The sequence below is a fragment of the Eurypyga helias genome, unplaced genomic scaffold (assembly GCF_000690775.1).
Source record: "Eurypyga helias isolate BGI_N326 unplaced genomic scaffold, ASM69077v1 scaffold1287, whole genome shotgun sequence".
Classification (NCBI taxonomy): Eukaryota; Metazoa; Chordata; class Aves; order Eurypygiformes; family Eurypygidae; genus Eurypyga; species Eurypyga helias.
This window is the reverse complement of record NW_010260872.1, coordinates 81756-106632: the sequence shown is the minus strand read 5'-3', so window position 1 is coordinate 106632 and position 24877 is coordinate 81756. Positions and strand designations below refer to the sequence as shown.

General features: G+C 40.8%; 1 protein-coding gene across 1 annotated transcript in view; it reads right to left on the bottom strand.

Moving 5' to 3' along the window:
* LOC104512243 (protein kinase C alpha type) overlaps nucleotides 1-24877 on the bottom strand; it is a gene marked incomplete at its 5' end in the record, with an annotated part of 90559 nt that overhangs the window by 39415 nt on the left and 26267 nt on the right. Inside the window, 4 exons of the mRNA XM_010155161.1 lie at nucleotides 641-775; nucleotides 870-1026; nucleotides 12028-12156; nucleotides 12870-12981. Of these exons, the coding sequence (XP_010153463.1) occupies nucleotides 641-775; nucleotides 870-1026; nucleotides 12028-12156; nucleotides 12870-12981 (533 nt within the window). The remainder of the gene's footprint in view (nucleotides 1-640; nucleotides 776-869; nucleotides 1027-12027; nucleotides 12157-12869; nucleotides 12982-24877) is intronic.

Below are 24877 nucleotides of genomic sequence, written 5' to 3'. Positions count from 1 at the left end.
ATGTCACAGGTATGTAAGGAACTGCTTTCAAAGATCTAAAGCAAACTCAGAAACAGAATGTATTTAACCAAAAATTAGATTTTTACTCCCAAATGATCTGTCAAGGCAGTTTAATGGACAAGGAAATTCTTCCCACCCATCCTGTGATATGATGGGAGATATCAACCCTGAAGAACCTTTGCCTCCAGTGCTTCGATAGCCCTGAACAATTACACTTTTTGAGAAGGTGTGATGAGTTCTACCCCTAGCTTGGTAGGTAAAAAGGTGGCATTTTGTAAAACAGGTCTGCATGTACTTTGAATTTGCAGAGCTATATATAACATGATACACTTAGTAATGAATATATCCTATTTGAGATAAAAATAAATTCACATCACAAGACTATGTACACAGAATTGAGTTTGCAGCAGCTCCTGGCTCCAGCAGAAGTTTCATAAGCACCACAAAAGAAAAGCACTTCTTTTATTATCCTTCTTTGTTATATATAGCCTATGTTTCCCAGGTCTTGTTGCATTTTCAGTGAATTCACAGCATGAGATACAGTGAAAAGCTCAAAAAAGGACTAGATTATACTGAAGACAAATGCTGTATTAAAACTTTTTGTGATATATTCTCTCCCTCTCTTTTCAGAAACTCTTACCATCCACTGGCTGGCATTTTCATCAGCTCTGACACCCCAAATGAAAGAGATCCCATGAAATCGTTTCTGGTTGTTCGATCCCAGTCCCAGACCTCTACGGATAACCGCCGATCTTTGTCTGTAGGTTTTAATTTACTAAAAAGGAGAGAAATAAAGGAGTTTTCAAACAAGACTGAAATAAATGACTGAAGCCACACAAAGACACTACGTTACAAGGCGTTGGACTTACAATGTGAATGACTCATTCCAGTCTGGATTCAGAGTAGAGCGGATGGTTTTTGTTTTTTGTTTACTTTCGTTCTTAGGATCTGGGATGAGCTTCAGTTTAACATAAGGATCTGAAAGTCCATTTGGATCCATGGGAATTAGGTTTTTTGCTTCTCGCACTGTCGATATAAAACACACAGATAATTGGTATAGGGTTCCAAATCACTATTAAGGAAGCAATAACACATCAAACCAGTTACTGAAACGTGTTGGAAAATAAACCAAAGCAAAACCCACTTGTCAGACCCTGCATGGAAGAAACTACTCATTGTAAAGGAAGGCTGCATGTAGTGGTATTTATGAGAACGGGGGAGAGAAATGACAGGCGAGCAGAGCAATTCGCAAAGGACGTGCAGCTCCAGGCAGCTCTCTTCCTGCAATGGAATGATTAAATGTCCAAATCCATCTCTATAAATTTTTAAGTGGGTAGCAATTCTTTGTGCTTTTATTTCCTCATCAGTCTCAGGTTATACAACTACAGGACTATCAGCCAAATACTACAAGGGTGATAGCCAGATGACAGCAGATTTCAGAGGATTGGTTATTTGATACAATCCATCACTGGAAGATGTCTAATGCTAAACTTTCCTCGGATTCATGGTTCATTAGTTGTCAGATGGAATCACTGTAAGCGTTATGTCATGACAGCAACCAAAGTAAAAGCGCAGAGGAGTTTAACTTCAGCTTCACAAAAATGTTAATGCAGCTTCTATTTTTACAATGTCAAAAGAAGGCACAAAGTGAGTTAATATATCTCATGTTGCTACCGATCCCCGATGAGAGACAAGAATAGTCAACAATCTGCACAGGGTGCCATTCCCGGCAAGGCCATGCCCATCCGTGGAACAGGCAGGCAAGGGTGGGATACGGAGGCATTTATCGGGGGCTCGGCAGCTTTCGGGCTGCAGTCTGCCTGGAGTTCCTGCAGCAGCCACGGTGTTTGTTCGGGGTTCAGAAGTCACGGCAGGGGATGAGCAAAGAGAGTACCTCCTCCCTCTTGTAGAGGACCAGCAAAACACTGGTGTAATGACAGGTAAGGTTTTATTCTGGGTTAACGGCATTCAGCCATCAACTTCTGCTGAACCTCAGGAGAAGAGGTGAATTTTACCCACACTGTGAAACCCCATCCCACCCAAACCAATCACGCTGCGATGAACGGCAGTGACAGAGTGGGAGATGAGGAATTCAGAGCTCATAACTCGGTGTCTCAAAACCTACTGGGAATTCCCCCAGTTTGCATTCGGGAATTCCTTAGTAAGATTCATAATTTAAGAATAGAATTGTTCCTGGAAGGAAAGTGTCAAGAAGCTTTGAGGGTGCCATAGTTCCTGGGGTATGAAGGAAGGCCAGCACTGAGTCGTCAGAGAGATTAGCCCTGACTGACAGTGCCCTCAGCTACTGCCTCCACGGCGTCGGCATCAGAAGGGCTTTGTTACCTACCTAACTGAAGAAACGAAATCTGAAAGGAAATTTAGGAAAGATCAACCCTTAAGTGACCTAATATTTCTATTTAGGAAACATTTCCCACAAAAACTTGAACTTCAGAGTTACCTAAGAACTCAATCAGAACTAATGCAAAATAAACCCCTAAACTTGTCAGAATCTTCAGCAACAGATAGTTACCGTTTGCTCAAGGCACTCTCCCTCTTGTCCTCCAGATTTAAATGGCATTTTCTTATTACAAACAAAAAATTACAGACCTTCCCAGGATTTCAACCTGTTATTCCCCATCATGAAAGGCTGAAAGGCACCCAAGCAACACAGATATTTTATAATGTGTTGTTTACTCATTATTTATAGAAGAAGAGGGCAGATTGGGCAACAGTCAAATGACATGTAAACCAGTTGAAATACATCTTTCCAACATGTCCTTTGTTCTCTCTCTAGAAATAAAGGCAGGGCTGTGGATTGACAACCGTGTTCTACTGCTTCTCTAAGACAGAAAAAGGTGGAAAATGAATGTAAAGCAGAGGACAGATATTATTGTGCTTTACTTAAGGCCAGTGAAATGCAAGATTGTGGTGATGACAACACCCCTAGCACAGCATTGCACTGAGGGTGACATACAAAGCCATGTAATGGTTCTGTTCCGCCTCCTATGCACCAAGTATATTCACAAGCTGATGTAACTAGCTCTAGGCTCACATTTTCCTTTTACACGATGGAGAGAGTGGTTTACTGCTCATAATGATCGTGTTCTTCCAAATGACGTAACTGCTAAGCAGTCCTTTAGTGCAAATCTACTACTCAGCTGTTGTGTCATTTGATTCAAGCTGTACAGGGAAAATTCTCAGGGAAAAAACAGCTACAGCCACAGAAAACAAACACATAATTTCAAGCAGTTTGACCTGCTCTGTTTATTTAACGAGACAGTATTAGGTGTGGTAGAACAAGCCAAAAGAGGGAAATAGCACATATAACTGGAACCTTAAATCCAAAATAGCTGTAGAAAGAAGGTAGAGTACAGGAATGTAGGCTACTTATTTGGAACACACTGGTTTATTTGTCAAGATAATTCTCATGCAGAAGAGATACCCTGATGTAAATTAATTATTGAAATTAGATCATGGCTGGAAAGGAATCCCATTAACTTGAACCAAGAGTTGACACTGATTAAGTTATTTTTCTTAAATTTGTGTTTTTCAAATGAGAGACAGAAAATGCTTATGGACTAAAATTTTAAAATAAAATGTAATTCTATTCACTAACTGTATTACTCAAATAATTGTATCAGAAAAAATACACTGTGTTTTAAAAGAACAGAACAGAAGCAAGCATCTTGGTTGCAGAGCATTTCATTTGTTGTTTTCCACAATCCCTGTATAAAGCTGACAGGGCTTTGCAATTGGGGAAATGACAGCTTTCAGTCCAGAGAAATTGTCTCCACTCTCATTTACTCCGAGTTTGCCCTTTGAGGGTCTCCACACCCAGTGGGCAGCTGGAAAACCATTTCTGTTTTCAACCCATGAAAAGAGAAGCCCACTCCATATTAAGATTCAGCACACTGAAAGTGATCTACAAACACTCCTGAGGCATAACATTAAGATGAAATAACTTACTTTAGTTAAATATTTACTATCCCAGAGGGACTGAGAACCACAAAGTGAGTGAAGGATGAAGTGACAGCCTTCAATGCAAACTGCTCTCCCTCTTACCCTATTTTTGGTTTTATTCTGTTGATGGTTTTTGTTTGAGGTTTTTTTGGTCATCTTGTGCATGGCACTAGTGACTGCAGTGCTAGGTTTGGCACATGCGCTTTTACTTCAAAATTCACTTTTTGATTTGTAGTTTTATTCTTTAATTTGGGGGAAGTGAGGAGCAGAACTCCCTACATGTTCTACAGATTCCCAGAAATACACACTAGGAAGTTTTTTCATTATAATTCCTTGAACTAAATAGCTTAATTTTAACACGGCATCTTCAGCCTGATCCTTTACGTTCAAACCCTACCTGGAGATGCTCAGTGTGAAACCAAGCAGAATCTGGAGAAATTGGCCGGGTGGATGCAGAGCCATTCTCCGAGGCTCAGCTAGGGAGCGCTCCCTGGAGAAAAGCACCACTGATTAGCCTTGATACATGCTGCCGAGCCCAGAAAACAACACTGACAGCAGGAGGACCTGGCAGCGTGTGCAAGACCACTGATTTCTTCTGCAGGAAACACAGAGAAAGAAAAAAGACCTCTAAATAGAAGAAAAAGAGAAGCTCCAAGATGAATTTGGAAGGAAAGATGCAACGTATACTAAATAGAGGCTGCCGAAGTAGTCATTCTCTCACTCCTTTTTTTAAGATATCTGGCCCATTTGTACTTTTGTCTGCATAATTAGTACCCTTGGACATCTTTTTTCAACTGATGTAGCACTTCTTTTCTTGAGGAAACAGCATGATGATACCTGTGCTAAATAGTGCTTATAAAGAATGATCATCCAAGCAGTCCATCTCTTTAAGGGCACCCTATTTTTAACGAGACAGGTCAGGTTTCTCTAAGAAGACTGACAGGAAGAAGAGATTTCCCCTCCCTATCACAAGCACTATCACTTGTGTGTGGCTGAAACACAAAAAGATAAACTAAAAATACCTCCAAGAAAATAAATCACCTTACGCTGGCTGAATTCTGCTATAGCTGTAGTGACAGAAAGCAATTTCATAATGCTTTATAATTATTAGTTAATTAAACTCAACACTGTGATAGAGATGTTACTCCAATTTATAGATGGTTGAAGCGAGATACAGTTCAGCATCACTTGGAGCGTAACTTGGACAGAAACCTAACTACTACTTGCCAGTTTTCTGTCTTAACTACTAAGCGTGATAATGACCTCTGTACTGAGCAAAGTAGCTGGTACAGGTTAAATTTCCTAATGTTTTGTCCAGAACAGACTCTTAACAGGGACTGAGAAAGCACACAGACAAAAAGACAGCAAAGAGAAGTATATATTGAAGTTTCTAACAAATCTAAACTTGCCCAGGTTTTCCTTCTGAAAAAGAGAAATAGTTGTCAATTTGCCCTAAGGAAAAGATGTACCATTTTCTTACTCATTGTTAAGGAAGAAGAGAACATAAATGTTTAGTCAGCAGAAAATACGGACTATCTGATGACTGTCCTACGGCTGTCCTATTATGTGCTACTTACAGCTCAGCAGTATCCACCCAGGAGCCATGCCTAAAACTGGGACGCCCACTCTTCCAGGAATAGTATAAAGACATAAGCAAATACAGAGCTGGGCCTTAGATATTCATACTTTAAATAAATATCTAAATAAGACAGAGTGGGCTGGCAGAGAACGACTGACATTTTATGTAAAGAGAAGAAATTTGGGCAGAATTTTGAGGAATTCAGACGGTGGATGACAGAACCAGAACTTTCTCCATGAGACTGTATAGGTGAAAAGTTGCAAGCCATGTGCAGTTAAGGATTTATAACTTCTTGTTACACTAGCAAAATTTAGTCTTGGGAACAAATAAATAAATGTTTCTGTCCCTATAACAAAACAGAATTATTAGCTGCATGAGTTTACTCAGTTCCTTTTCAACTGAGTCACAGCTACCTTTTTCTTGAATTCCCAAATGTTGATAACAAACCAGTTCACTTATCACAGCAACCATCTCTTGCCAAACTTTTACTCCCTACAGGCCACTTAGATGAGCAGAAATCTCTCAACTGCGTGCAAATAAAAGGGGCTTCAGGTCTCAAACGCTCTCGTCTGGCAAGCTATCCCTCAACATGAAAGAAAAGGAGACCTTTGTCAGCTCCAGTGCACTGTAAAGTTTCTGTCTTCCCACAACAAAGCATTAGTACACTATTCCGTAATTCCCATTACTTCCTGAAGAAGATTCTGGTACACATTCCAGTGATCTGCCTGCTCTACAGATGACACTGGTGAGTGACAGAGCATCTTGTATTCCCAGCCAAGGAACTTCTCCCCAGTCCCTTACTGCACTCCCCATATTCACAGTTTAAAAGATTTGCCTACCACTGAAAATGATCTTTCTCCCAAGCCGTGTACTTGTACTCTCTATATGCAAAATCCAAGGCTGCTCAGCTTTCATTAAAGATTTATTATAAGGTTTTATTAAAACTCTCACTGAATTGTTGCTTTCTGGAGCTGGTTGTGACTCACATGTACAACTGGCTCCAAAACAAATCCTGCTCTTCAGACAATTTACAATTTCCATACAGTTTTTAGCCACTAAAAGGACCTTCTGATAGGAGACTTGCCTTTGTTCTGTAACTCCTGTCCTGCCCAACTTAAACTTCTTTTAATATCCCTCCCGAGACCAGTGCCTACTCATTACACCCCATTCCCTGAACGGTGAAAGCTGGCAGCAGGATGAATGGAGACTAGCGGAACGCCTGCATTTCACAGGTGATTTACACACACCAAACAGATGGTTGATTTCCGTCCTAGAACAAGATGAAATACGAACCAATGTGGCATGATACTTCATGACTCTCTATTTATTAAGATATTCTCTCCTACTAATAAAAAAATGTACCATCACCTCTGATGCTACTTATTAAGTACTTGTGCCTGCAATAGGTCTCTGGTTTCAATTTCCACTTGAAATCTCATAGGAGCAACTGTGTTTTACTTGTAAAATAAGATCACCGTTATAAAAATTATCATCATAAAAAGAATACCTGTGCAGGACAGCTACTTAAAAACCATAGGTCTTAACACAAGATGTATCAAATAATCTGAAAAGGGTTTCAGACTATTAAATTTCTAATTCTTACCTGTTTATATTCTTACATAAATAGATAGCATTTTAGTTAATTTTTTTATACGCATGCAGATGGCCTTTTATGCAAAACTCATCTTTCTTTTCAATACTGTGCATTGCCTACTTCTTCCTGGTAAAGTTCATTTAATGAATGAAATGGTGAGCGTCAGTTGCTACTGGGGTTGGCATTTGTTAAAGGCAGCAACCCTGCAGATTCTGGGAATGCCAGGGAAGAGAGAAGATATTAGTGTGATAAAACATTCTATTCACGTTCTTTGAGACATTAAGAATGCCTCCCACAAGCAAGTAGTTATTTGGGATCACTTTATAGGTACTTGGTACTAAAAGCTGGCCAAATAGACAGAAAATTCATCTATGTTCCCTTGTAAAATCACTTGCAAAATATCACGAAATTAATGCTAACAAAGACAGACACTAATACCCACCTAGGCAATTACAAATAAAATTATTAGAGCGTGTGTGTAGCGGGTGTCCTTTAAGGCAGTCATTTTTAAGAGAATCTAGAAATGTGCCAAAATTCTCCAGTTCCTCTCTCGGGCATGTTTGGCCGAGGCTCTTAACCCAGCTGTCTACAGCAAGCAGTGTGACAAGGCATTAATATGCAGCGCCATGGGGTGGCTCAGTTCATAAATAGTTTGAAAAATGTACGGTGGGGAGTACAGAACTCCTAGGGAGGTTATTGTTGGAGAGTCTGTTATGTGCTCCCAACCTCTGCAGAGATCACTGCCAGGTGTCCTCTTCTTTTAAATGGCAGCAGCACCACTGAAGGATAAAAGCAGATTTTCTGTATTCTTTCAGCTAAGAAAAATACTCTTAAAAACCCTGAAAGCCTTGGGCTGCGTGTGTGTATAAATATATATATATATTTAATAACGTTTACATAACGGTAGGGTGCATTAGCTGACAGCGAGTCACTAACACCCGGCCTCTAAATTGGTGCCTGTGTTGGGAGGGCAGTTTGTCACTGTCAGCTCCTGTCACATCCAACTCCCAGCAACTGACAGGTCACAGTTTAGGATCCCAGTAATGTGGCAGCTTTTTATATGTCAGTGCACCAGATGGGGTTATTTTCTCACAAAGGTTATTGTTTACTCACTATGAAAATAATTCAAAAATAAAATAAAATCCAAACCGTGATTCAACCACCTACAAACTCACTCAGAACAGCCCCAAACTATAACATGGGTCAACAAGTAAATGTGAGAGTGACAAAACTTTTAACACGCATCAGGAGGAAGAAAATTCAGTGCAAAAGCATAAATTAACAGTAGCAAAAACTGCTTTACTAAAGCCTAAAAGCATGAGCCCTAAGCCAGTCTAACCTATGGAAGGGTCCTGAATTCAGCAATTTCAGGAAGATGGGTCCTGTAAAAAGGAAACTTCCAGGTTGATTTACTATAAGTGCAATAAATTATTAATATGCAGTGCAACTCTCAAGCTAGTAGCTATAACGTAAACCACTGATATTTAAGAATTGCAACACAAATTGAGCACTGAATGTGGCGTACTGACCATCACTGAGAAGATGTCAAGGTTTGGGCAAAGTATAACAACACTGAATTCCTACTTATGTGTGAAAACGTGTTGCAGAGTCTCTGGCATTCCCACAGAAAAGACCGTATGTCTACCTTGCAGCACCCAGACTGAAGGTCTGGCCTCGAAAAATCAGAGTGAAGCTTGTTTACCTATAGGACTGAATCATTCCCCCACCATTAGTTCAATTCAAAACGTGAAGTACTTTGATATTTTATATAAACTGACTGACCCCTGGCCAACTCCACCTGGCAGTGCTCTGCCTTGCCTCCTTCCTAGTATTCACCGGGAAAAAAACCCAGTACTGCTCACCATATTTTATCGGGAAAACGCCTAGTAAGAAAGGACGTACTGTGGCCTTTTTTGGAACCAAAGCCACCACAAAACCCTCGAAGCGGTTATGCAGAAGTAAAGACAAATTCCAAGAGCGTCCCCTGAAGGAGCGTATCTTGCAGTCGGCACGGCGCATGCTGCATCGTCCATCCGCCTTCCCGGTTGGAACCCGGATGGGTGTGCGGCCCATCCAAGGTATTTGCAAGCTGTCAACCAGAGTGGCATGTCTGCATTTAGCAGCACAAATGTTTTGCATGCAATCAAGGCTGGCTATGGGAAAAATCAGCAGGAGCTAATTAGCAACCAAAACAGGATGCAGAGCACAGACATTAAGGAATTCAGCTCAAGGAGTTCAACACCTACAGAGTAATTGCTCTGAAAAAGATTCAGGCAAAGGCTCAAACCAAAGAGCCAATCATTGACTATTTTTCCTGCTGTTCCTAAACCTCCTGGACATTTAATTCACCTCCTTTCCCGAAGCTAAAGGCAGTGGTATTGTGCTCGGCAGCTCTGGGATCTGTATATTCTAACAAAGGGTCTGTCAGTAAATACTTCAGAAGCAGTGTCGTACTGGGAGAAAAGGAGTTCAAGACTCTTGCACAGCAATGTGTCCAGGAACTAAACTGACAACTGCTGATTTCCGTTCCTGTTAAACCTGCACAAAAGGTACCTGAAACTTCACCAGGTCTGGGCTTGGTCTGTATAGTGGCTCAGTGTCACGACGACTTGTGACAAATGTTTTTGTCCCTAAAAGGATTATGAACCCGCTGAATCATCAGAAAATAAGTACACGTTATCTGTCAAATTATGTGCATTATGGCAGAAAGTTTAAGCCATATTTAAGAATCTTGCTGCGAAGTGGCCTAGAATAACGGAAATATTAAATTTTGTCACATGGATGATTAAAATAAGCTCAAAGGATGATCAAATTAGTTCTCTCTCATGGTACAATTACTTTTAGAACCTGCATCACCATCTCTCAAATGCCTCACCACTTAGTGAAACCATCTTTCTGTTAGTGACAGTACCTTGGACACATTTACCCCTCCTACATCAACAGGAAGCTATTTGAAAAGTTAAGCTACAATTAAGTATCACTTGGGATCCGTTCTGATCCTTTTTAACTGAAGTTTATCATACTTCTCCTTTTCAATGCATTTTACAAGGTCTGACGGGAGAAGAGGGAGGGGTTCAGACCTGGAGAGAACAAAGCCATGAACGCACACAATGCCGGGGGAGTCTGCCGGTTCTACAGCTGTGAAAATTCAGCGTGATGGCCTGGTTTCCCTTATGTTGGCTACAAGGGGCATGGTCTCTGTTGAGACTCATTCCCCAGAGAAGTGCAGTTAGAAGGAACATCCTTTGGCATGAGACTCATTCCCCAGAGAAGTGCAGAGTTAGAAGGAACGTCGTTTGGCGTTGATAGGCTCTAGCCTTTCAACCGAGCAGCGCTGAAGCAATACACAATACTCAACATCCCCAGGTTGCCAACACCTACACCACGAAACAAAGGCAGGAGGTGATCTCAGAAGCCTCCTACTTTCTCCTGCTGTACCTGTGCTCTCAAATTTAACTCCTTCTTGCAACAGCAAACAGGCACCGATAACAGCACTGTACCCTCTTCTTCTTTCACAGTGTGGGCACTGAATTCACCTTCTCTCAGTAGCAAACGTAAAGATGTGGCAGTGGGCATCTATGTGATGTATGAAGATCTGTTCCCTTTAAGTCTTCTTCACTGAAGAAGCAATGTTGGTCGTCTGACGATACACTAACCAACACCCTCTCCTGAGCCATTAAGCTTTTGATAACTGGTGTTTGATAATTTGTCTTCTACTCCATCTCCTATGTTATATCATACTTATTTTGGTTCTAGTTACTGCAGCACGTATGTGAAATTTCATTAAAGCTTTGAGCCATAAAAAAATGGGACTTTGAGAATTTAATTAGTTTTACAGACTTGCCTCTACCTATAAAAAAAACATGAATAAAATTTTCTGTTATTCCTTCCCTTCACTTCCGTCCATCCTAACTCCTGCCCTGTGCTCTCCCTTTGATGGAATAACTGCCATCTGATCAGGAAAGAACAATTTTTGCATATTTGTATCCAACAGAAAGGAAAAATCAACAATAACGTTCACCACTAACTTTACACTCCAGATATCAGACACACTAATTATCAGCTGATCCCAGCTACAACACAAAGCACATTCAGAACAAATGTAACACGCTGTAAACACAAATTCCTATGCAGATCCTGAGCGATAAACTCCGCTCTGATACAGCACAAGGAAGTCCTGTTAAACGAGCTATTACATGTCTGTTTAGGGGGACAAAACAGTCCTTCAACTTGCAAAATACATTTTCCAGAATTTTTTCTGCAACTTCAGACTTGGAATGGTTGGGGGCGGGGTGGGGTGTGTGTGCCCAACCAAAGCTTTCTCCCATAAATCCTGGGAGAAACACTTCCAAGGAAAGTACTGCCACCCTCTCTTTCCTTCCTCCCTCTGCCTCCTCCCCATTCTTGGTAACCTTAACCTTACAGGATGGGATCATTTGGTTTTTTTATTTTATAACTGATTGGGAGTGATATTTGGGACTGAATCCAAGTTGTCTCTGTTTATGGAATACTCTGAAACGCAGGAAACAAGTCCTCGGCTGATGAAAGTTTACAGTATTTCTTGTGTTCTGAAGATGATGGCTAACTTCCTGAACAGCTAGCCATGCTACCGGGCTGCTTTCCATGTGAAAAATAGACATTACAGTCATTTTCTAATAAATATTCCTGAGTTTTTAAAGGTATTACTAGAGCTTTCTTTTTTTTTCTATTTATTTTTATGAGCACCAATTCATAGTTTCTAGATAGATGGACATGTGGAATGCAACCCTCACACTTCTGAAGGGAAATACTCTGTTACTGGCTGTGGTACACAAAGACCTGACCAAGGTACACACACTCACAGTGCATATTACACATTCATAAAACCTGCCAAATTCCAAAACAAGCTGTTTACCTGTTACTTCCAGTTTGTCACCAGTGACTTCAGCTTTCAGATAAATCCTTCCTCTCTTCTCTGTGTGATCCATGCCACAGAGGCTGGGGACGTTTATTACACATTGCTTATGAACGTTCATATCACAGGCTGTGGATATAAAAATGGTTCAGACTGTGATGGGAAGCTAATAACATGATTACGCTGCAAACACTGAGCAACGTGAAAGTTAAGATTACAATGCATTGGCAAGAGTTTCAGTTTACAGCTGCATGTTTTCAACTGAATAACATGGCTAGTTTCCATCTTACATTGTGTAGACAGTGAACGAAACAGAGAATAAGATGATCGACTTCTGAAACCTAAAGATATGATTAGAGAAGGGCAAGGAAAAAAAAAGAAAATGGAATAAAGACTTGCTGGGAATATGACTAAGAAAACAGAGCATTCGTGCCAGCGTTAGCAAGGAAGGGAGTTAGGTTTAAATTGATTATTAGACTTTTCTAGCATGAGATTTCCAAGACAAATGAAATACAAGGAAAATATTGGACTTCGGCTACCAACTGAACTGAAATTTCAGTTTTCAGCACTGCATTCACCTGACCAAAAAGAGGCTCTCTCAAAAACGCCATGGCAAATGTTGTTCAGCCACATCCAACTCAACACACCATGTTCTCAGCAACAGAGGTGATTTTCATTAGTATATTATCATAGTACTGAAAGAGCCACTTGAAATGTAACTACTATAAATAGCTGACATTTGAAACGGTATTTTCCACAGAAAAGAAATAAGAAGCAGCTACCCAGTGTTTCCACTCACTTTCTAAAATTCCCTTTTGGTAACACAGCAAAACTTCACTTACTGTCACATTTCATCCCCTGGTGTAGAAGCCCATAAAGCAGTGACCCACAATGGTCACAAAAGGTTGGGCTCCCATATGTGTGGATCTTAAATTTGTGCTTGCTTCTGGGATCCTAAAGGAAAAAACAGAAAGAGATTCTCAAGTCATAAAACATACTTCAAACACCAAAAACTTTCCAGCTCTGCAACTTATGCCACAGAAAGATATATTCCAGCACGTGGCTTCATCACAACCCTTACAGCGGTACCTACGTTGATGCAGGAATATTGGCCTTGGTCCCTATTCTTCCTTTGCTTTGGTGTTGTGAGAAAGACACGGTCTGCGCAGGAGCGCAGCCTTGTTCCTGCAATTCACTGACACTGAAAGTGCCGAACGCCGACCGGACGTGGGCACTGAAGTACAGCGACAGCGTTCAGCCTGTGGCTGCAGTGTCACACAGCCTGTTAGCATCACCACTCTGAAATGATGGCACAAACCTCAGCAGGAGAGCAGGGAAGTGACGGTTTGTTACGGGGTGATGTGGAATACAGCCAAATGACTGGAAAATCAGGATCTCAAAGATGGGATAATCTGGAAACGTTGCAAACTTAGAAACTATACTATTGTAACTAAGAGTGACTAAATTCTACCTCACATGCAATAAATATTTCACATTATCTTTACATATTTATTATTTACATAATATCATCAGATGATACTCCCATCCGATTTTCCAACAGAAAAATTCGTAATGAGGACATCTTAAGGCCACCAGCAGCTTGGAAATGGTTTGTAATTTAGAACCCATGAAAGGGAATACACCCAAATCACTTAAAGCCGAACACTGCATGACACGTCCAAGTACCCTTGCTGTTTCTCTCGGGACAGAACTCCCCTTTGGAAGACCCAGAACATACTAAAAGAAGAAATCACAACTTCAATACACTCCCCCACGCCAGGCTCATTCCGCACTGACATAACCACAGAGCCTGGCGCACACCAGCCCATTCCCAACACTTGGAGACGGCGCTGCCGAAGGGAACCGCGTGACAGCCCTACGCGTCTGTGCACATCAGGTATACTCTGATATCCTTCATGACCACTTCCAGTCCCAGCTACATGGCTTAACACGGGTTTGGGAAGCACTGTTCACCTCTGTATTTTAGGAAAAACTATCACTGCACAATATTAATCAGAAGTTGGGAAGAATAGCAAATTCCTCCTCATTAAAAAACGCATTGGGGTTTATAATCATTCTTCCTAATATTCTTTCTTTTTTCCTTCAGAATTTTGCAGCCTCATACACTAACAGAAAGAGCACGGAAATTATGAAATTGCAGGTCTTTCATCCATTAAAACATCCTTTACAAAAATGCAACTGTAAAATCGGACCTCGACACATTTTTCTTCTGTTTACATTTCATACCTTTGTATTAGGTAAGGATTACTAAATTGTCATAAGGAATATACTAACTTTTCAACTTGCGTCTGACAAGAACAGCTTTCCAAAAAATCATAAGCAAAGCACAGCATGTTACACAAAACCTGCCAACCCTTTCTTAAAAAAAAAAAAAGATTCCTCTAGTATAAGAGCTTTCTCAGGAAATTTGGGAAGTCCTAGCAGTAATTTTAATGAAAATAAGACTATACAGAAGCAAAATCTTGCCTTTAAAATTTAATATTTTGCCATACTACACTTTCTGAATCCATTTTTGTTTCATTATCATGTTTTGTGTGAATTGGTTTTGGTACTTATTCTAAGCTTTAGCATGAATCTATAACCAGTAGCTTTCACCGCGCAGACAGAAATTACATAGCATCCAGGATAACAAGTAAAAACTTTACATGAAGAGTTCGAATTGACGCTCTTTCAATAGTTCCGTGTGTTATACAGCCCGAGATATGAAATGCAAACTGCTACCAACCATATTTATTTTGTAAACACAGTTAACCTAAATGGAATGACATTCAGTGTTCCAGAGAACATCTGCTTCGTTATTTATTAAAGATATAGCCAATGGGTCGTGTGGTGCGGGGTCATGGGAACATTGCTTTACTGAAGGGTTATCTGATGGATCGGCTGACTATATGCCTTCCAAACAATTCAAAACACATTTCCAAAGCTGATTCTTCCTTAAATTGCTTTATTTGGAAGACACAAGGGGACTTGTTGCCTGGTAAATATATACACTTAAACATTACTTTGGTAAGCACATCTGTTGCTGAGAAGGACAAAACCCACAGCCTCTAAGAAGGACACTGCATAAACAGATTGTTAACGTTGTGTTTAACATCTGAGATAAGTGCTATTTATGACTATAAAGTAATGATACAGAGGGGAAAGAACGACAGGAAATTGTTATAGTGAATATCTACTAAATACACTGAACCTGTATATTATACTGAAATTATATCACAACCATTACCAAATAATTCTAGTCCAATCACTGGAATATACATGGTAATTAAGTTGAGCAGGGCTGTGTGTGTGGCTTAAAAATGTTGTGACAGGTAAGGACAACTACACCGCACCCACTACAAAGCAGCACATGAGCACAGGCCTAACTGCATGGGACTACAGCATACCAGCCAAAGCACCCCTGCAGAACGAGGAAAGAAAACCGGTCCCATGAATAAACAAATCTACTTGGATCAAACTTTGAAGTTGGCACTACATTACTCAAGGGACATAACTTGAATCATCATTTGCTTTCTATAATGAATCTCAGTTTTCTATCGGTATGTGAAAATGCCTACTGCCTGATGTTTAAATGAACAATTCAGTGCGATCAAAGAGCAGCACGTATGTTCTGACTATTGTTAGTTCCTTTTCTATATGCACACATGAAGTCACTCATTCCAGGCAGAGCATAAAAAAAGAAGACAAAGGAAAACAGTACCAAAACTACTCCTGAAATGGAAACTCTGCATGTAGGAAATCTCTCTTTTAAAGTGACTTTAATGGAACTTAGTAGAAGAACCTAAAAATATTTAAAAGACAACAAATAAGAGAGCGCATTCCTCATCAGTATTTAATCCTATTTTCCATTTCAACCCTATACATTTTTTTAATTTTTGGTAAGTTGCAATATACACAACATTGTTATACTGGAAGCAAGTCTGAGAACATACAGAGAAAGCCAAGAGAGTCTATACACCCATCACAGATGGTAAAACCTTTTTATCTTATTCCCTATATTAACATGGGCTTCTCATCCACTTAGAGCTACCCTATAGTTTACACTTTTATTATAAGCAACTACATTAGTAATAATTACTACACTGCCACTACTAATTACTTATATTATTAACAGCAATCAACTTATTAACGGTTAATACAGTTTAATAGTTACCAATGTTAAATATACATTAAGTGACTTAGATGCATTACTGAGGACATAACATCACCTGTAGTATTTTTCAGCTAGAAGCAAACTACTGAGTAGAGGTAAGCTCCTGTAAACTGTCTTCAAATATCCCCTTTTAATCAATGTAAACTTTTAATAATTCCCGAAGCATAGCTGGCAGTCATATTTCACAGTAAACACAGGGAGCCAAGCCAGGATATGACAGATGAACTGCCAAATAATGGCTGCTATTTGCAGGAGAATTGAACTTTGCACTACACTTGGCATAGATTAATTGTGAAACTCTAAAGGGGAAACCCACTTCTGTTTCCAAAATCCATCCAAATTATGAAGGGGGAGAGTGGCAATGGGAAAGCACTTGTTAAGCAGTGATGAAAGATGTGCTCTATTAAAATTCACGTTATTTTCATGCTAAAAAGTGAATTCTCTGCTATTATTAAGACAACCCCCATTTTTATAAGTACAACTAAAGCCAATATAGTAAAATTAAACGGGAAAAGGAAACTCTGGGCAATCGATGTCACAGACATGTAAACATTTGTCTTTGAAACCCCTTGAAATCGGCAGAAATCGAGCCAGTGCTCTGCAACGCGCCTGTAAGGACATCGACGGGTGCAGCATCCCTATGAAGATGAACAGCAACTGGGCATCGACACCCCACAAAGCTCTCAAACATCAAAACACTATTCGTTAGTCCCAAAGCTGGGACATGCTTACACAGAGCCAGGCACCGACCAGATCCGTGCCACACGCACATCTGCGCTGACAGAGACCGAGACCGGAGCAGAAACCCCTAAAACCACAGATGCTGCAGAAGTGACCTGCCCAGAGCGCGGGCTCTGGCCCTGCTGCAGCGTTGGGGTTTGCCCAGAGGCTGGCGGGGAGCCGGGCAGGAGTCCTGCCCACTCCGGCAGAGGGAAGCAGAAGAACGCGGGGGCATCTCACCCAGACCCCCCGGCTGTCAATCCGGGCACTCACTTTGCCCCCCGCCGCAGTGTTGCCACCAGCCCTGCCTTTCTCCTTTGTTGAGCACAAACGGATGCGCTGCCTTTATTGAACAGCCGAGCAAAGCACCCCCCTGCGAGAAATCGTTCCGTCATTTTCCGGGATGGAAGACGGGGGTGGGCAGTAATTGCAAGCGCACGGTTAACCAGCAGCACGTGTCAAACTGTGCTAACACATTACAAACCAGCTCAGGAGCATTATATTTCTGAATCCTTTCTAAAAGCTCCCTTTTGATTAGAATTTTATTCCCCTTGATAGCAACACTGAACCGACTATAATTTTACAGGCATTAAACCACCACATCGCTTTTAAGTATAAAATATACAAAACCCACTTCACGGGAGGCTGCATCAGCGGAGATTTTATATACAAAGCAGCATCTTACTATGACTTGTTAAAGTCCTTTCATAGCAGACGACTTCACAGTAGCAATGTGTCACCAGAACCAGACCAACCCGTCTGAAAGTAGACCCGCATTGCCTTTAACTCGGCATCTTCTAAGTGACACAGGTACTACTGGTGTGATTTTTGGAAGGAATTTAAATCAACACCACAAGCAGAGCTGCCAGTGCCAGGGCCTGTACTAGTGATCACAGTGCTGGGAAAAGAGACTGATTTCAGTCATTCATAACAACACATGTACGTTAAGAAGGCAGGATATAAGACTAATTTTTTTTTTAACTGTCTGTGGTTGGTGAAAGGGGTTTTTTTTTTCCGTACCTGAGCTGCTATTTTTGGGATCATTAAGAAGCAGAAAATGCAAAAATGCAAGTGTAAAAAAATGTTGGGAGAATCAGGAAATTATATTTTCCATTGCAAAAATAACTTCCAGGAGTTCCGCAGCAGATGACCCGTAAGGTTCTAAGGTTCTATCAGGGACTACAACAACAATTTTGTGTAAATAAATGCAGATGTACCCAAGTGTTCCATTCCCTACCTCCATGCCAGAAACACAGGATTGTTCTTCATCCCCAACCAAACACTAGTTTAGAACCACAGAATGGCTTGGGTAGGGAGGGACCTGAAAGCCCCCCCAGCCCCACCCCCTGCCATGGGCAGGGACACCTTCCATAGCCCAGGTTGCTCCAAGCCTCATCCAGCCTGGCCTTGGACACTCCCAGGGATGGGGCATCCACAGCTTCTCTGTAGTTTAAAAGGTATAAAGGAAAAGTAAACTTAAAACATCCCAAATTCATTCAGGTAAACAAAAGAAAAAGAAGAAGATTCCTGACCACACTGTGGTACCGTTTGAATTCCGACTGAAACCAGAAGGGGAGGCAGTACGTTAGCTGTATGCAAAACCACACACAAACCATGGTAAGAGGAAAGAGATCGCTGTTCCTCTTCACCAACGGAAAAGCCCTGGAAGACTGCAGGTCTGTTCTCCTCCCACTAATACACAACCTTTAAACAAACAGGAGTTCCCCTGTTCGGAATGACTCAGGAGTAACTCGGAGAAAGCGTTCATTCCGCTGACGTCCGCGGGATGGGAAAGCACTCCCCCCTCCCCATACCGAGAGGTGTTCCGAGCACAGAGCTGCATTCAACTCTGCCGTAACAAAGGTAGTGGGGGAGTAGGAAAATGAAGACTGAGCAAAACCACAGGTAATAAAACCCATGTAAATTAGTCTTTGTGAGAGTACCACAAGGATGCAATGGAGAAAGGAAGAGGCAGGCTCTTTCCATGATGCATGTCAGAGATAAGAGAGGCGGGCGAGCCCTGTGCTGCTGGCTACAGAGCAGACACTCTGCAAACACGGCTCGGCTGCCGGCAGACCCACGCCAGCACATTGGAAAGCACCTGCAGTACAGCAGCTCCAAACTACAGCCAATGCATCCGCGGGCTCAAGGGTTGGAACTACAGTCAGAAATGAAGATTCCTTCTCAAGTTCCGTAGCAGAAAAGTCTTTCATGACACCCCAGCCAAAAATAACAACAAAAATCTCTTTTGCCATGACTGTTACTAAGACCACCTCTATTCTTTATTAATCTGAAGAGAGTTAGGAAGGTACACAAACAAAAAAACCGTCATATTTAATTAATAGCAACAATTATCAACCGTTTCCTTTCCTATACTTGTATAGAAGAAAACATGACAGTTCAAAAATGATTTGAAGGCAGGTTTTTCAGTCGCCTCCTGGAATTCACCCTAAATTATTATTTTTAATTAAAAGAAACAGGTGGTCATTGAATCAACTGACTTTGATTGCTGCCTTTTGTTCATGTTCTTGTACAGAATAGCACTGATTGAGTTGGCAAATGGAGAAAGATCTGCATGACGGTACTCACAGGGATTTGTAATTTCCTAATTACTATAAAGACAGTCAAATTTGGAAGGGACTTGGTGTTTACTGGCTATTTTTTCTTTCTTTTTTAATGAAAAAACTGCAGTATAATTACAGAAAGTGCATAAACAAAAGAACCTGTCAGAAACTGATTCATGACTAGGAAGAAAGGGGGCTTTCAGCTACAACTCAGTAATGTCACCGTGTATAAATCATTTCAATAAAGACTGAATCCAGGGATCTGGATTCAAAAGGAGTACTAAAAATACAGAGACACATCTGTATATGCCTTGCTTTAAAAACTAACATATTGGGGGTTTTATTTGGTAATTTATTATGTTATTTATTGAACATACACACTTTTCAACACAGAGTATATTTTACAACATACAGTTTAACACTGATGGAATAAGTGATTTAAACGAATTCCAGCTGCATAAAAGGGTATTGCTACTTCCTGATAGGTACAATATGCTGAATCACTTAATATTACAAGTCACAATGTAGTTTCTGTGCTTTCCAGTGGAGCTGAAATGTGGCCAGGTGTAGTACAACATTAATGGGATAAAGGACTCAATGCCAACAGGCAATGTTGTCATTGTCATTGCACTGTGTGACATCAGGTTGCATGACAACTATTTTACATTAATATATTTATGTACAATAACTTCTCATCATTTTTTTTAAATTTAATTTTTGGCCAACTTGCTCATGCTAGAGATGATATGACTTAATTTCTTTTACTCCATTATCCTCAGCTGGGGCTCACACTACCCTTTAATTCACTTAAAGAGAAGCTGAAATGAGATAAAAGGCTGAGAACACCTCACCTGAAATGCCCTGGCTTCTCTGGAAAAGGAGTGACCCTGAGATCAGGTCAAACATTCGACATCTGTCACAGCTTGAACACTACTCGTCCAGGAAAGTGATACATATTTATTTAAGAAGGAATCAGAATCAAGGCAGGGAAAACTGGGAATGACTCCAAACACTCCTTCAGAAGCCATCACAGCCATACATCGAGATAATAATCAGCATGTTAAATATTAAGAAAGCATCTTTGTGACCCCGAGCTTCTGGACTGCTGACAACAGCAAAACCGAATCAAACTCAAGATTATCTGTAAAGCCACACCTGCCCTCAGTTGGCTGCAATGGGTTTTGAATGAAGGTCTTTACAACTATCCAGTGACAGATTTGAACACATAAAGATGAGCTGATTTGTCAAAAAATCTCAGAGAAAGTAGCAGCGGAGCTATGAACGAAGGTACCAAATGCAGATTGCTAAGCTGCTGTTCTTGCCTCCCAGCTACTTCAGCACGCCAGGCCCTGAACAGTAACTGGTTTACATTTCCCACTCCTCCTCACACTGCAGAACTCCGCTTTCCGCTCTGAAACGGTGAATGCTACCGGGAGAACCCACCGATGTCCAAACGCAGCCCTTACACATTCTCACTAAACCCGCACCCACTTCCTTACGCAGCACCTTGTCTCCTTCCCACCTCCCACAGCAGCATCTGTGCCCCTCCGTGCACTTCCAAGTCAAGACATTTATGTGCCTGGATCTTGGGCTACCAAACAGGAAGATGTAATATCCATATACATCAACATATGGTTCAAAATCTAAAGCCAACCCCGCTAACTTGTGTACAGATTTGTTTGTGCAGACAGTTCTGCAGGAGGGTCCTTCCTGAACAGTGAAGAGGAAATCCACAGGGCAGTTTGGCTGTCCCAGGGTATTATACACCCTAGCGCTCTGCATCTCTCTGACTTTGACTTCAGGTTAAGTTCTGACACATGCCTTTTTTTCCCCTTTCTATTTTCTGGACAAACTTCACTGGAATCCCGCATTGCTGTTTCAACAGCAGAGTTTTTAAAAACTGCACATTGATCTTCCTGAGAGAGGAGAGAGCTTTGCCTTCCTGAAGAAAGGTTCTAAGAAGAACTGTTCAGGAAAATCAGACTACACAGGGAGCAATTACAATCATCAAAGGTTTTTTAGAGGTGACAGCCATGTGTCATTTTAAATGGTTTCTCCTCTAAATACTTTGTCTTTACTTTTAATACTAAATAGTTCTTAGAGGGCTGTTTTGATCATCAGGGAGGATGTTCACAGTAATAACTTCAGGCATCCTTACAGTAGAAGATTCCTCTCTCCTGCTCTCAGTGGTCCCTTGGGAGAGCTGTCTGTACACTTACCCAGTTTACGAGGTATTTAATTTAAATGCTAATGTCTACGTGCCCCTCTCATCACAGATGCTAAAATCACAAATACCAAAACCACTTAACACAAAATCCAGGACTTGATCTATGGAATGTCACTCCAGAGAAGATGGCAGGATGAAGCTCAACAGCTGTGGAAAGGCACACACAGGAGTAAAATCAGGGATGCAGAGAAGCCTTGCAGCCATGACAAACGCCACAGGGCAAGGACAGAGCATGTGTCACCACTCCATGCAGTTACTTAGGTCACAGCTCAACAGCAGCGCCTTGCTTTGCTGTAGAAGGCAATTTAACCTGTGAAGACAGACATACTCCTTTTTCTAAAACCTACATTTTAAAAAAATGCCATACATGCTACAATACATTTTAAAAAATTTCTGTCCATTACAAAATTATGCATGTGTTTATTTTAGTACACTGGCAAAACTGTGCTGATCACGCACAAAATCTGAACTGGTGCCTTTTGAAAAGTCCAAGACATTTCTGGTTCAAAACCAGTCAGAACTTCATGACTCAGCACCTTCCTCATATAAGAACTTATGCGGTGTCCTATTGCTCCTCATTTGACAAATTTTGAGACAGATACGAATTTGAAACACCAGAGCAAATTGTCCTCTAAGTTACTCAATAATTCATTTTTGCCCGATACTTTACAGATTGGTTAATCACACGCACACAAAAAAGGCAGGAAGAAGGGTAAAATATGCATAATTTAAACCTAGTGTCTCATTTCTGTTCTTCACGTCAGCTGTGCCTTTTCAGAAGTATGGAAGTTAGTACCAATAAACCAGGCAGACATTTCACACCACGGGCAGAATTTTGTTCTCCAGAGACAAAAATCCCACAGAATGATTGTACATACAAATTCCATCAATGATTGAAGGATTTAGTCAAACATGTTTATCTCAAAATCTACACCTCAGTGTGAGAAACAGTGCTTCCAAGAAACCGTAGCCAGAATCACACCATGGTAGATACTAAGGCAGAGTCCTTGAATGGTCTTTCACAGTGCATAACCACTAAAACACGGTTTATTTATGCCTTGAACAGATGTTTTTCCGTATGTCTAAATAAACCTTCTTCAGAAACATAATTGAAGCACATTAAATTTTGCAGACCAAAGAATATGGACATTAGACTCATTAGTATTTGTAGAGCATTTGGTATCTTTTCTATAGCAAAGTCACATCTTCTCTTTTGAAAAAGTCACTAACCCTACTCTTCCGAGTAAAGTAAAACAACTATAAATAGGCAGCTAAGACTGAATGTGCAAGATGGTTGGACAATAGCTTTTGTACTCAAATCTTGACCTTACAGTGGCAGAGATCACAGCCAAGCTGTCTAACCCAGAACATTTTTCCATAGCAGAGTAGCAGTTGCTATTTATTAGCTAATTAAAAATTCAGAAAACAATACTGAAACTTTAAGAAAAAGTTAACGGCGCAAATAAACCCCTGAAAGAATGACAGGCTTTTAGCACAGCCTCTTGATTCTCTGACATTTGGCAGTGCTACTTGAGATTTAAAACCAAAAGTCACGGCTACTGTTTGGGGAGAAAAGTGCTTCATTGTGATCAGGGTTGTGAGCTCATTTAGATTAAAAATAAGAACTGACACAAATCTTCCATCCCTTGGGACTCTTGTGAGGGTTGCTCATCACGAAACCTGAACGCAGTAAGAACTGCTGTAATCACATCAGAAGAAGGGTGAGTTCCAGCGCTTGAAGCCCTGCAAGGAGGATTTCCTCACAGCTGCCATCTCTGCTTTCCTCCTAAGGCTGAGTGAGTCTCAACTGCTTTGCAGCACCAGGAAAAGTCCTTACAGCATTTAGCGATGAATAATAATATCGACTATAAATATTTAATATCTGGCAATTAACTCTGCACTGTTCAAAGCAAAAAAAATAATTATGGAATTACAGAAAGGCCTCACCAAATCATTCAGTAACACTGCAACATCATCTCCTAGGTAGATATTTTGAATACGCCCACCCTGAGACCATTCCATGGACACAAGTTTGGGTAAGAAGCATTTTTCCTTCTCCCAACCAGTGTTTTTCTCAAGGCTGTTGATGGCGAAGAAGCCTCCCAGAACACACTGAAGGCTTTTCATTTGGAAGAAAGCCTGCACAGAAGTGTTTTGCTGGCAGAGTACTTACAATGAAGGGAAGACGAGTTGAGACTCCTACTTTTTATTTCTCAGAAATCACTTGTGGGTAAGAACATTCCTTAGTGAAGCCTCTGACTATGAAGGTTTCGTAGCTGTAGAACGCATTGAGTATCTTCCTAAACTAGACATTGTGAACCTTTATAAATACTATGGCCTCGGTGTAATCGGTAACATAAACTACCTAACCAAGGCCAAACTTCAAACAAGCCCATGGCTTGGATTGTCACAGCTTTTCCAGTTCTTGAGTTTACAGGTCAGGTAAGACACTTGTGCATACACTTCTCTTTCCTCCTTCCGCTTGGCATGAAATCTCCAGTCAGTGCAAATTAATGGTGTCCTAAACGCTGCTATGTACCTCATCCATCCTTTCATCCTCCTGAGTACAACTAGGTCCATTTTACACAGAAAATGAATACAAGAGCAAGAAAAATGTGAAGAGTGAAAACTAAATAAATACCTCTTTGTTCATCCTCTTAACAAAGGAGAAAAAGTTGGGCCATTTTGGCTCTACCTTGGTTCTAAAAAATGCAGTGAAAAAACCCCATCCTGGGGGTCCCTGCAATGAGTACAACTGTAATGAATTTGTCAGCATGAGGCAAGTCAGGCTGGACACTTCCCTGCTCGGTGCATCATGGACACAGTCTTTAGCCAGGAGCTCTACAGACTGATATGACTATGGGGGAAAGAAAAGGTTTGGAAATAAGTTGTATTGATAAAAGGTGTTACAGTGCAATGTTTAGTCAGGGAATACAAAACAGGCATCTATGAAAACTGCTTGTCATGTATGACAGCAGAATAAATGTATTTTTCCTCATCTGCAAGAAATGTAATGTTTAAAAGGAAGAAGAAAAGAAACTGGTCTTCCTCTATAATCCCAGTATATAGATTAACGTAGGCTTTTTCCTGGCACTGCTAGCTAAGCCTTTGTAAGGCTGCATCAAAAACAATTATTAAAATTAATCCCAAGTACAAATGGAATTG